Genomic DNA, 13,387 nt, shown 5'->3' on the forward strand with positions numbered 1-13,387 from the left:
GTTCTCTGTGCCTCTCTTTTTCAGGGTACGGACTGGAGGGCAGCACCCAAGTCGGAGCTGCAGAAATTCTGTGGGGAATTAGAGCCTTCCTCTGCCCCATGATGAAGGCCCCATTTTGGGCAGGCTGCATTTACTTTCCACAGGTCTCCAGATGATTCTGCCTTGGGGGCCCTGTTGCCTAATTTGTTGGCTGGTTATTGACTCTATTGACTGTTAAGAATTTCCAGTTACTCACTAATGAACTCTCTGAGTGTTGGAAGGTTCTAGTCCCAGAACCAGACACCACACAGTTCAGATTTAGTTGTGTCTGGTTGGGAACCTAGATGTGCACAACGACACACTAAGGCAGGGGTGGGCAAACTTTTTGGCCCAAGGGCTGTTATACCAATAAAACAAAAACTAGCAGGATCTTATTAAATGGGATAAGGCAAAATGCCACGTTTATTGTGAATACAGAAAGAATCATAGTAAGCAGTCAGTTATAGCTGTAACATTCCATTCAATTTCACATTCATTTACACATTCATTCATTCATAACCTTGCAGAACCTGTGTGTGTATCATCATAGTTACCAGCCTTAGAGTTGCTCTTGCCAAGCCACTGGCCTGGACACGAGGATGGAGCCGAGTCTTGTCAGATGCGCATCTGATGCTCCTGGAGGGTGGTTGCGGAACCAGACTCAAAGTTCTCAGTTTTTAGGGTCTGCCTTTATAAGAATTCATCCTCATTCAAATCCATAGGTCATGGATTGCTTCGTCATGCTGTTTTCAGATTTGAAGTGATAATCAATCACTGTTCTCACGTTTAAAATGATAGTCCATCATGCAGATGGCACAGCAGTGACCTCTCTGTCCTTGGGGTAGTTGGGGGTGGATTCCGGTTTGCCCTACGGGGTCATTTGGTTATCTCCATCCTGCGCATTCTTTGGCCGAAAGTTCCTGGGTAGTAGTTATTTATTAGGCTGGCACTTCAACCTTTTATTACTCATTCAAACATACATTTACAATCACATCCTATTTCACTTAACATAACTATTCTCAAATCATTGGGGCATGACAGACTCCAGTGAATCTATCCATGCCACTTGTCACACATGAAAAGAAAACAAGCAAGATAGGAATGTGAAAGTGGAGGAACAACAAATCTTGTTCCTGAATTCAGAAAAAAAACATTTGTAACATGTAATCTTATCAGTTTTAGGACAAACTCTTTGTCTCTGAATGTTTTTCTACAATTAGCACAGACCTTGCAAACTAACAGGGCTGCTTCACTTAGCACAAATTCAGCAGGCTGAGAGAACTGGCGAGAGACTTATTTCTTTCTAATAATACAAGCCAAATCCGGGATCTGTACTGGACCATATTTTCCCAAAAATAATTAATGTATTAATTATTACTTTTAATCCAAGAGGGCCACATCAGGGTTGCGAAACGGTATGGAGGGCCAGGTAGGGAAGGCTGTGCCTCCGCAAACAGCCTGGCCCCTGCCCCCTATCTGCCCCCTCCCACTTCCCGCCCCCTGACTGCCCCCCTCAGAGCTCCCAACCCATCCAACCCCCCCTGTTCCTTGTCCCCTGACCGCCCCCCCAGGACCCCACCCCCTATCCAAACCCTGCTCCCTGCCCCCCGAACCTCTGCCCCATCCAACCGTCCCCTGACCGCCCCCCAGGACCTCTTGCCTCTTATCCAACCCCCGCCTCCTTACCATGCTGCTCAAAGCGGCAGGACATGCTTATTGGAAAGCCTGAGAGGTGGGCGGGTGCAAGCCATGCTGCCCATGTGGCGGCATAACTACAGGGGAGGGGGAACAGAGGGGAAGGGGCCAGGGGCTAGCCTCCCAGTCTGGGAGCTCAGGGGCTGGGCAGGTCAGTCCCACAGGCCGTAGTTTGCCCACCTATGCACTAAGGGCAAACCAAAGCTTTAAATATTTGTATTAGCACAATTAGTAAAAATACAAATGTTCTGAACCAAATGAGAAAGTAGCTGTAATTTAAAACCAAGCTGGTTTCCAGCACCATCCTTGACACATACTCACACCCTTCTCATAGAGTCCTAGTGGTGGGAAACAGGTGGTGTTCCACACCAAGCGAGTCCAGTGGTCAAGATCTCGAGGTTTACATGGTGACTGGGCCTATTATAAGTCCTGGAGGCTGCCATGAATATTCATATAAAAGCCAGGTCCACTTGGTCCATAACTGACTTCTTAACCCTAATAATGTCTGGTGTCCTTATTCTATAGGTTAGTATATGAATGATCTCATTAATATTATTGATATCATCATATATGTCAGTTTCATTGCCAAGACAAGGTTGTGGTTGTGCATTTGCAGATGTCCTGTCCTACAATATCCAAAGTTTGTATCAGTTTGATTGTCTGTGGGTACCTGGTGTCATTTTATACAAAAATCCCCTAAAGCAAACTAGTCCCACTTCCCTGATAACTCATTGTCACTGTTGGACAATTCACGTATGCGAAGGCTGTTAGGCCTGAAAGCCTTATGCTGCTTAAGCCAGATAGCTCACAGGGTATAGACTGTGCAGGCTTCTTGCATTACTGCTCAGTAAAATACCTCTAAGCTAGTTCTATGGACTATAGCCCTTGGTCAGGGGTTAGAATGCAAGTGCCCCCTTGCAGTTTGCTGTGTCCTGATCCCCCTCCTCCAAGGCTGGTTGGAGGTGGTGCACTCAGCCCTGTGGTGTGTGAATACAAATCTATGGGTTTTGGGGAGCTGCTCCAGCTACCCTACCCTTGAACTCACATGTGGCAGTTGTTCCAGAATGCTGTGCTGACACAGGAAAACCTGTGGACCTCCGAGCACCTCCTGGAGAGAACTCAGCCCATGTCACTCCCTTAAACACTAATGCTAGGAAGGAGGTAAGGGAAAAGCTGGCCGGAGATTGAAATTCATGGTTACAGATGAAACAGACTGAGCCAAGGAGAGTTTGGCCAATCAGAGCAGGGGAAGGGAGTTCACTGCCCTTTCCTCTCTCCCCAATCAGTGATTGTGACAAAGCTGACCTGAGATCACTTCAGCCTTGGAGTCTGAGAAGGTTGGTCTTATGATCTGAGCACAAGCCTGGCGTTTGGCAGCTGGTCGTTCACTTCCCTGCTCCGCCACAGCCTTCCTGTGTGACCGTGGGCAGTCACTAAGGGTCAGATGTTTAAAGGGACTTAAACTCCTAGTGATTTTCATACATCCATTGATTTCAGTGAAGACAGGCCCCACTCCATGTAGGCATCTAACTCCTTTAAAAGTCTGGTCTTTGGCTCCTCAGTTCCCATGGATAAAACAGGGCTAACAGCACTCACAGGCTGTGGTGGGGATGAATACACTGAAGAGCGTGAGGCATGCTATACTGGAGCGCAGTACCATTGATTGACTATTGTCCCTTGAGTTGATCGGCTGACCAATGGGTACCAGTTAATAGAAGGGTGGGGAGGTATGTAGGATTTCTCTGAGGGTTGGAATTAGTTCTGTATTGCTCTCAACCTCCTGCACAGAGTAACATGTGGCCCAGCCAGCCTGCGGTGAGAGGCCCCTGTAGAGAGCCCATGCTCATGCAAGTTCTTACTGTTCCACAGGGGAAGGGGCTGCAGTCCTGCTCCGGTCCTTGGAACCTCTGCAGGGCCTGGACACCATGAGGCAGCTGCGAAGTGCTCGGAGGAAAGGATCAGCCAAACCCCTGAAGGACTGGCAGCTGTGCAATGGGCCCTCCAAGCTCTGTCAAGCGCTTGCTATTAACAAGAGCTTTGACCAAAAGGACCTGGCTCATGACACAACAGTCTGGATGGAGCCTGGCTCAGAAGCACTGGGAGAGCAGGCTCTGGTGACTGCAGCCAGAATTGGTGTCAGCTATGGTGGAGAGTGGGCACAGAAACCGCTGAGGTTTTATATACGAGGGAACAAATGTGTGAGTGTTGTGGACAAGATGATGGAGAGAGAGCAAGCTGCTGCAGAATAGAGGTGTGGGGGGAGCCTGGCCAAGACTGGGCTCTTGGTAAGGCCTGTGCTTTCATTAACTATCAGCCCCTGGCTCTGACCTGATGGAACCGGGCCAGGGGGGTGGTGCTGGTTTGGAAGCTGTTTTTATAATAAATGTGCTTCGTTATAATGAAATGAGTAAGGTGGGATGTCTGGTCAGCAGTTAGCCTAAGAGAGCCAGGCTCACTCCCAGCAGTAGCAAGTGCCTCTGGGGTTTCCAAGTGACATTGGACTTGTTTTGTGGGCATTACTCCTAGTTGAAAGCAATGAGAGTCTACACAGCTAGAACCCTTCAAGTGTGGGGGGCTGAGGAGGGAGGTTCATAAGTATCGTGACAATGCCATCTCCTACCCAGCCTGGCTCACTCTTCTGCTTCCCTGCCCGTTGTCCCCAGCCACACCACCCACGAATGCTCCTGTTTGATTTCTGCCGTTGCTGAGCCAACAGCCACCCAGGTTCCTTAGTGGAAAGAAAGCCCAGTCTGTGATGGTGGGGATAAGGACACTCTTCCAGCTGTGGCAGCAAAGGTACTAGCTGCCCTCAGCATCAAACTCCACCCTGAGCTAGCTGACACACCAGTAACGGGGCAGCACAGAGACATATCAAAACCGCTGTGAAGTACTCAGAGCCTAAAAGAGGTGCAGGAAAGAGTTAAAGTACGTTAGGCACCTCATGAGGCAGTTACGTGCCTAAGTAACACTGAAGGCTTGTACACACTAGCACTTACTTCACTATAATTTAAGTCACTGGCATGTGAAAAAGCTACCCCCCTACAGGATGTAAGATACACCAACTTAAGTGGTGGTGTGGACATAGCTGCTGCCAGGACAGCTCTCCCTCGGCGGCATAGAGCATCTACACGAGCAGCACTCGCGCTGCGCTGCTGTAGCGATTCTAGAGTAGACTAGGCTGGAGATGCCATTGACATTTTCAAAACCACTGCTCTGCTGCTTGAAAAGAGGCAACCGGTTTCTCCTGCACCAATATCCAGTCAAAGTGCAGTTTTATTTATTCAGCAACACCAAGGTAAACCGTTTTTTCAACTCCACGCACACAGCCTGCGCAGGAAGCAAGGAACTCCAGCCCCCTGGCAGGGACTTGGGGAAAGTACTGCGTGCTGGCCCTAATTAGCCTGAAGAGCTTCACTTGTGTGTGCGCCTCTCTATCCACACTCACATGCAGCTTGTAGGTACAGAGGGCAGAGCTCCTTCCACAAGCAGGTTGGGATTAACAGCCCTCAGCCAGGTGGGGAAAGGGAGGGAGAAGGGGTGACTTGCTGAGGGGCGCTGGGAAGGTCAATGGCAGAGGTAGAACCTCTGGCTGCTGCTACCCTGTTCCTTTATTAACATTTCTATAAGGGAGCTGAAGACAGAGGGGCAGTTCCCCTCCCCCACTCCACACAGTTACTTCAAGAGGGACTGGAAGACTGAAATCACAGGGTCCTCATGATTGGTCACTACCAGCACGCTGCGAAACTTGTCAAAGAGCGTGAGCAGCTGGGAGCGGCGCATGTTCTCGTTATACATGATCTCCTCCAAGTGGTGCCGTCCTCGGAAATAGTGCAGCAGCCTGCAAGGAGAGAAGGTGAGCTCGCACTCGCTCCTCCGCTGTGTGCGCAGAAATAACTCACTCAGAAATGCACAGGGATATCGTTTACAGTTAACATGATTTACTTTTTTAAAATATCTGCAATAACTCATTTTAAGTGGCTTTCTTTGTATAAACGTTGATCAAGATAAAAGCTTCTCACAAGCATTCATATAGCTTTTATGTGTAGTTCCAGCAGTCCTCAGAGCATTAATTAGTTGGCAGTTAATGTGCTATTGAAATATAAGGCACCAAGCCAAACCACTTCTCCCAAACCATAATCATTCCTGATGGGCTGCTTCTCACCCCAGCCACACTGCCATGGTGTGTATGTATTGGCACTAGACTGCTATCATGAGAAATGCACCAGTGCTAGGGCACAAACACAGGTTTCCTATAAATGGTAGCAGGAACCTCAAACAAAACCTTTGGAGACAGAGTACAGGTAAAAAGAAAAGGAGGACCTGTGGCACCTTAGAGGCTAACAAATTTATTTGAGCATAAGCTTTCGTGAGCTACAGCTCACTTCATTGGATCATGATTCCCTTCCAATTCTTCACCTGTTCTGCCTCTCCCATGTTGCCACAGTTTAATTTAGCCTCCAGGACATCAGCCTAGGAACCTTCCTGCCCAGAAGAACTCACCTTTTCTCCTCCTGACACTTGCATGACTTACCTTCTGAACCTGCTAATATACAGAACAAACATCCACAGCCCCAGAGAGCAGCCAGGCCCTGCCTGTGGATTTTTGACTGCTCTCTAGCTCTCAGATTTCCAACTCAAACTAGGAAACCAGCTCAGAAATGGAAGGGACGAAGATCTGGTTAAGTCCCTCATTTTGCATAAAATGCCAAGTAACTGAAGTTTGTTCTTAGCAGGGAGCATGGAAATTCTGGCTGAGGGTAACAGGACAAACATCTGGTAGCTTTAATGTCTACAGAAAGCAGGCAGGGCCTTGGTTTGTAAAGTCTCATCCAGAAGAGAGACAGAAATTGTAGCAAACCCCATTTATCTTCCATAGAAAGATAAAACCACTGAGCCTACTCTGCTAGAGTCTGACTCGTGATTAGCACTATGACGGGCTCACTCTTCCCCCAAAGCACTGCACAAGTAGCTAATTCTGCCTCACTGCCCCAGGGTACACAAAGGGGGATTATTCCCACTCAGAAATGGGGACTAGAGACAGAGTGCCTAGCTACACAACACATTTTTCATGCTAGCTCCCAGGCTTACAGCCTTGATAGGGAGGCACAGACTGAATTAGCCTTACAGATTTGGCCACACAATGAATCAGTGGCAGAGGCAAGATGAGAGCGCTAGAGTCCCTCTTGCTGCATAAAGTCACTGAGAGCCAGTAAACACTGAGACGCAAGGTCACTTTCCAGAGCAGAACTGCCTAGCTAGCCCGCCAAATGATCATTCATATTCACCGTTCTCTGCTGAACCTTTTAGTCTACTCAGTATCTTCCCTGTGCTTTGCATATGCTATTGGAAAATGGTCCAACTCGTCAGTGCCTGCACACAGTGGCCCACATTCACTTCACCAGATGAGTACATGCATGTTCTGGGCTGTGTCAAGCATTGTTAAAACTGCCATACCCTAAACCTACCCACTGCTTCTTGCCTACGGATATTAAAACACTGGAGATGAAAAATACCATTCAATCCTTCTGTTCCAGGACAGGACTGGCCCTGTGGAAACACTTAGTTCTCAGCGGCAGTTTTGTAATCTCCCTGTTGCCCTACCTCTCCGGATATTCGGCTGACCCCTCCCCCACAGCTCCCCCCCTCCTTGAGCTCTGCATGCCACTGCCAGGACAGGACAGGGGCTGACCCCTCCCTCGCCCCAGCTCCCCGCACCACTGCCAGGAGCTGGGCTGACACCCTCCCCACACCGCTGCCAGGGGCTGGGGCTGGCCCCCAACCCCCACAAGCTCCATTCTGGCCTGGGCTGATCCCCTACCCCCCAGCTGCCTGACACCTCGCATCGCCACCCCACATGCACACACACGTTCCTCCACGCCCCGCTTGGGGGGGGGGGGGGAGGCAGGGCATCAGACTTTTGGTAAACTGGGCATTTGTTCATTTGCTCTTGCCAACTAATGAGTTGGCAAGAGCAAACAGGATAAATGCCCGTTTTTGTCAAAACAGTCAGGATGGCCAGGACAGTTCCCTTTTTAAGCTCTGTCCCGGCCAAACGGGGATGTATGGTCGCCCTATCTCCAGGCAAGTGGGTCCTGAGGGAGTCTGGCCAGGGCCAGGGCCGACCCTGCCCTGGCTAATCGCACCACTCCCGAGAGGCCGGAGTGATTCCCCACCCTGGCACTGGACCGGCCCCAGCCGTGCTGCCAGCTCAGCCTGGCAGACGCCTTCACCTTCCAGCAGGGCCAGTGAGCATGGCCAGGATGTGAGGAAGTGGGTCTCTGCAGGTGTGTGGGGGGCTGCTGGCCAGTGGGGAGTGTCTTGGGGGGCATTGGGGGAGGCCTGTGTGTTGGGATGCTGGGCAGTAGGGGGTCTGAGTGGGGTGCTGTAGTTGTGGTGGTGGGCTGTGGGGAAGTGTATTGGGCAGTAGTGGTGTGGCTGTGTGTGGGGGTCCTGGGCAGGGGTGGTGGTGTGAAGGCCACTGTGCATTTGTGGTGGAGGGTCTGTGTGTGGGGGGGCTGCTGGGCATGGCAGTTCCAGTGGGTGCTGGGCATAGGGAGTCAGGGGCTGTGTGGCACAGCATGGGCCCACCCCCGAGGGGAGGGGGCGCACTGGCAGCACAGGGCTGGGCAGGCCAGTGTGCATCTGGCAACTGCTGGTTTGTATACAGTACCCTGGCACTGGGCTGGGTGGAGCGGGACTGGCCGCACCATGCTGTGCCCCATTGCCCCTGGCTGGCCCCTTGCTCTGGGAACCAACCTCCCCACTCCATGCTCCTTTGCCCCCATGGGGGCCCACAAAAATGATTGGCGCTGGGCCCTCAAAAGGTTAATCCAACCCTGATTCACCCTAAATACCACTCTCATCCCATTAACTCTAGTAAACTATCGGGGAGGAATAGCTGTGTAACAATACACCCTCCTGCACATTCCAGATCCTTGGCTGTCCCTTATGAGTCATCCCCTCCAGCCTGGAGTCACGTGTGTTACTCTGCTCCAAAATTCTTTACAGTTTGTCGTCTTTGTTCTGTTGCCCTCTGCAGATGCCCAGTGCTGAACGCTGCAGTCTCACCCGTCACATAAAGAGGAACTAGCATCTCCCTTGTCCCTGACAGGAAGCCGCTGTCTGTGGAGGCACAATGAAATTGGCTTCTGTTCCAGCATACCACATTGCAAACTCATCTCTACTTTGATGTTCAGCTTCATCCCTTAAGCAGGCATGCTTACATAAAACATAATTAAAAACAAGTTTCCTTATATCCGCTAAAACAGAGATTGCCAGAAAGAAAATATCAATCCAATTTACCTTCCCACTATTTATGCTCTGCAATCACTTTTTGCATTCTTTCTTGTCGGGCAATGAAACTAGATGAGTCAATTTCACTTTCAGGATCTGAGGTGCTGGCCGGTACTGCAGTGTCTGGGGTGCTAGCACAGCACCCCAAACAAATTTTTTTAATTTGTTAAAAAATACTCTTCCCTTGACATTTTTTAAAAACCATGGTAACATGTTTATTGGTCTTGGGTATTTTTAAGGCTCAATTTAAACAAGTCCTAACTGTAGAGCCAACTTGCTCAGATGGTGCGGCATAAGCTTCATCCAGTATCACTACTCCAATATTTCTCCCTCCCTCTGCCTGCATGAGCTTCCAATTATTTCCCCCCACCACTGCTAATACATTCTTCCAAGCTGAACCACACTATGTCTAATCGTGGCAGAGCTCTTTGCATTAACTTTCTCCACTGTGGTTTGGAATCACTCCTTACTGGCATCAAAGTAGTAAAAAAATAGACAACTTATTAAATTATGTATTCTACTTCCTTCCCGTCTCCTGCCAGTGCAAGACTGCTTACTGCAGAGGGCAGTATTCCCATCAGTATATTTAAAATAGCTTTTTGGGCACAAGTGATTATGACGGGATTGTCAATGATGCAGCCAAGCAGGAATGTTCAATACACATGTTAATTCTGCATTTGGAAAGAATCATGGAAAGGCAAGGCTGGAAGGGACCTCAAGAGGCCATCTTGTCCATTCCTCTCCTCCCCGCCCCCCACACTGAGGCTGGATTAAGCAAACCTAGACCATCCCTGACAGATATTTGTCTAACCTGTTCTTTAAAACCTCCAATGATGGGGATTCCACAACCTCTCTAGGTAGCTTGTTCCAGTGCTCAACTCCTTAGAGTTAGAAAGCTTTTCCTAATAACCAACCTAAATCTCCCTTGCTGCAAATTAAGTTGATTATTTCTAGTCCAACCCTCAGTGGACATGGAGAACAACTGATCACCATCCTCTTTAACAACCTTCTCCATATTTGAAGACTTATGTTCTCCCCTCAGCCTTCTCTTCTCTAGACTGAAACCTTTCCTCATACTTTCTAAACTACTTATTTTTGTTGCTCTCCCCTGTACTCTCTCCAATTTGTTCACATACTTCTGAAAGTGTGGCACCCAAAACTGGACACACTACTCCAGCTAAGGCCTCATCAGTGCAGAAGAGAATAGAACAATTATCTCCCGTGTCTTACATACGACACTCCTGTTAATACATCCCAGAATGACATTTGTCTTTTTTGCAATTGGATGATGTTTTCATATCAGATAATGACGAAATACTTTCCATTCCAAAAGTAATTAAGGAGGATGTTAAACAGTATCAACTAAAGTTAAATATTTTTATAAATCAGCAAGTCCAAATAAGTCACATCAGAAAGAGTTTTAAAAGAATTAGCCAAAGAGCTTTTTGGACAGTTGATGTTAATATTTAATAAATCTTGGAATAATGGGGAAGTTCCAGAGGACTGAAGAGAAGCTGATGTTATTCTGGTATTGAAAAACAAACAGGATAACCCAGGTAATTTAAAGGTTTGTTAGCCTGATGTTATTCTTAGAGAAAGAAAGAAAAAAAAATTAAAAAATAGCTAAAATGGAGCATAATTAATACCAATCAACATTGTTTTATGGAAAAAAAATGTCAAACCTAATGTTTGATGAAATTACAAGTTTGGTTGATAAAGGTAATTACTGACATAATATATTTGGAGTTCTGTAAGGAGTCTGAATACTTCACAATATTCTTATTAAAACATTAGTATGATATAAAAATCAATATAGCTCATATTCTGGGGAATCATCCAAGGGGGGTGGTTTTAGGGGGGGTCCTTTAGGGATCACCTCTCAGTCTATTGCTATTCATTATTTTTATCAATGAACTGAAAGAAAATATAAAACCAATTGCTGATGAAGTTTGCAGATGATGAAAAGATTGCTCAGATGGTAAATAATGAGAACAACAAGTCACAGATACAGAGCAGGGTCCTACATTTATGAACAAAGAATGCAGGACACACTTATAAGATGGAGTAATGTATCCTGGAAAGCAGCAATTCTGGAAAGGATTAAAGAGTTATGATGGAAACCAAACTCCACGCAGTGTAATATGATGCTGCAGCTAAGACAGCAAATGTGATCCCTGGATATAAAAACAGGAATATCAAGTAAAAGTAGGGAGGTGGTATTACCACTGTATGCGGCATTGGGGAGACGTTTACCGGATACTGTGCCCAGTTCTGTGTCCACATTTTAAAAAGAATGTGGAAACATGGGAAAGGGTTTAAAGAAAAAGCCCCAAGACTGATTTGAAGTCTAGAAAACATACCTGACAGTGAGAGATTTAAGCAGCTCCACTTGTTTAGCTTGCCAAAGAGAGGGGGAAAGAAGTGACTAGATCACAGTCTATAAGTACGTACACAGCAAAAAGATTTCTGAAACTAGAGGACTCTATTCTAGCAAAAAAAGGCAGAACAAGATCCAATGGCTGGAAGCTGAAGCTACACAAATTCAAACTGGCTATAAGGTGTGAATTTTTAGCAATGAGGGTAACCAGCCATTGGAACAAATTACCAAAGGATGTGATGGATTCTCCATCACTTGATGTTTTTTAAATCAAGACTGGATGACTCTTTCCAAAAGACATGCTCTAGCTCAACCGTAAAGTCTGGGCTTCACTGGTTGAAATGCTGGCTTGTTACGTAAGAAGTCAGCCAAGATTATGATAATGGTCCTTTCTGACTTAAATTCTGAGAAAGGTACTGTGTACTGATTTTTAGTCAGTCATTCTCCTTTTTGCTGCCCTCATTTACCCTGCAAAACTCAGCTGATTGTAGATTCTATTTTAATTTCCTCATTGTTCTTTATTTCCATATGTAAGTACATAGCACTCCTAGTGTTGAATCCACACACATTCAGAGCCTAAAACTCTCAGATTCCTATACATGTACCTGCCGACAGCTCACACCTGCCAAAGCATGTTGCAGCCTTTCCTAGAGAAGAGGGAAGTGATTAAACCGAGTATTTGAACGCCTTCCAGTAGAGCATTCAGCAATGTGGCTACACATCTGTCACATTTGTTTTTTCACCCTCTCCCCAGAAGAAGAACAGTATGCAGTGGAGGGTCTTGTTTTGGTAAGGTAGCTATGTGTTTATATTACAGAAGGCAAAGTCAAAGAAATGGAGAAGAACATGATGAGGTTTGTGATTATCCTTAGTTCCTGGTGGGAATTTATTCCACAATCTCGGACCACTCCTGGAGAAAACTTTTTCTCCTGCACGAAGTTTCACTCTTACTATTGAGAGTTCCATTGTGCCAGAATGTGGTGGGGCACCTGTCCCACCCCATGAGAAAAAGGGCTTGAACAGGCCTTTGAGGCTGCACAGACTGGCAGCCAATCAGCAAAGGCCTGTGGAGGGCCAATCAGGGAGGAGAAGAGAGGCAGGCAATCAGGGCCGAAATGGGCCCTATATAAAGGCTGCCTAGCAAAGAACAGGGAGTCTCTCCCTGACTAGCAAGGGAGGAGGACTGGCTGCTGAGCTAGGGAGTGAGCACCTTAGACAGAGCAGTGCTGGGCAGACTCAGGTGGGGAGCAGAGGAGAACTCCGGCCCAGTTACCTGCCGGGCTGCAGCCCCTGTTAACAAGGGCCGAGAAGGTGCAAGGGGTCAAAGGGGAAGTGGCCCAGGGATGACAGTCTGACAAGGGGAGAGAAGGAGAGCAGAGAGACTGCTGCTAGAGGGTCCCTGGGTTGGGACCCAGAGTAGTGGGTGGGCCTGGGTCCCCCCCCCTTCCCCTTCGTACTGCACCAGGCTATGGAGGAGTGTGGCCTGATACAGGCTGTGGCCGGCCCCTGAGGCAAAGAGGCTAGACTTTGGGGCTGCAGTTGGCCATGAGGGTAGGTGCAGATGGAAGACTGCTGATAACGCCCCCCATGGCCGAAGGGGGTGAGACTGGAGTAGTGGGCACTGCCAGAGGGCAGTGTCCTGAAGTGGATGCTGCCAAGCAGAGAGCATCGCGGGACCCCAAGGCAGCAGAGCAGATGATGGGCAAGACACCACGCGCAGAGGGTGCTCTGTGACTGGATAGAGCTAATTCCTGGAGCAACCAGTGGGAGGCGCCAGCGCTGGTGAGTCTTGACCCCCTCACACAGAGGAACTGAGTTGATGACAGGGTCTTCATCCCAGAGCTTTAGACAGTGTTTTAGACACACTGGACCCAGGCCACAGAGCTTTGAAGATAAGGACCAAGACACTGAACTTTATAGAAATTCTATGGGAAGCAGTGTAGGGAATGGAGGACAAGTCTGATATGTTCACGGTAGCCTGTGTTGCTGAGGAGATGTGCTGCA

The 13,387-nt window shown here is 48.0% G+C and overlaps 2 protein-coding genes across 10 annotated transcripts in view; one reads left to right on the top strand and one right to left on the bottom strand.

Annotated features, from left to right (window-relative positions):
- MPG (N-methylpurine DNA glycosylase) overlaps window positions 1-7,321 on the top strand; it is a 49,958-nt gene extending 42,637 nt beyond the window's left edge. For all 3 annotated transcript variants that reach the window (XM_074965625.1, XM_074965627.1, XM_074965624.1), the window contains one exon: window positions 3,583-7,321. In XM_074965625.1, coding sequence (XP_074821726.1) covers window positions 3,583-3,962 — 380 coding nt within the window. In that variant the 3' untranslated portion in view covers window positions 3,963-7,321. The remainder of the gene's footprint in view (window positions 1-3,582) is intronic.
- Window positions 1-13,387, bottom strand: part of NPRL3 (NPR3 like, GATOR1 complex subunit) — a 117,833-nt gene that overhangs the window by 20,851 nt on the left and 83,595 nt on the right. For 4 of the 7 annotated variants that reach the window (XM_074965618.1, XM_074965621.1, XM_074965623.1 and 1 more), the window contains one exon: window positions 1,711-5,551. The exons of 1 other annotated variant lie outside the window; for it this stretch is intronic. In XM_074965618.1, the coding sequence (XP_074821719.1) occupies window positions 5,386-5,551 (166 nt within the window). In that variant the 3' untranslated portion in view covers window positions 1,711-5,385. Of the gene's footprint in view, window positions 1-1,710; window positions 5,552-8,557; window positions 8,836-13,387 lie in introns of those variants that run through there. 2 more of the 7 variants (XM_074965619.1, XM_074965620.1) reach the window with 2 other exon arrangements.

This window comes from Natator depressus, chromosome 10 (genome assembly GCF_965152275.1).
Source record: "Natator depressus isolate rNatDep1 chromosome 10, rNatDep2.hap1, whole genome shotgun sequence".
In the NCBI taxonomy this organism is placed as follows: domain Eukaryota; kingdom Metazoa; phylum Chordata; order Testudines; family Cheloniidae; genus Natator; species Natator depressus.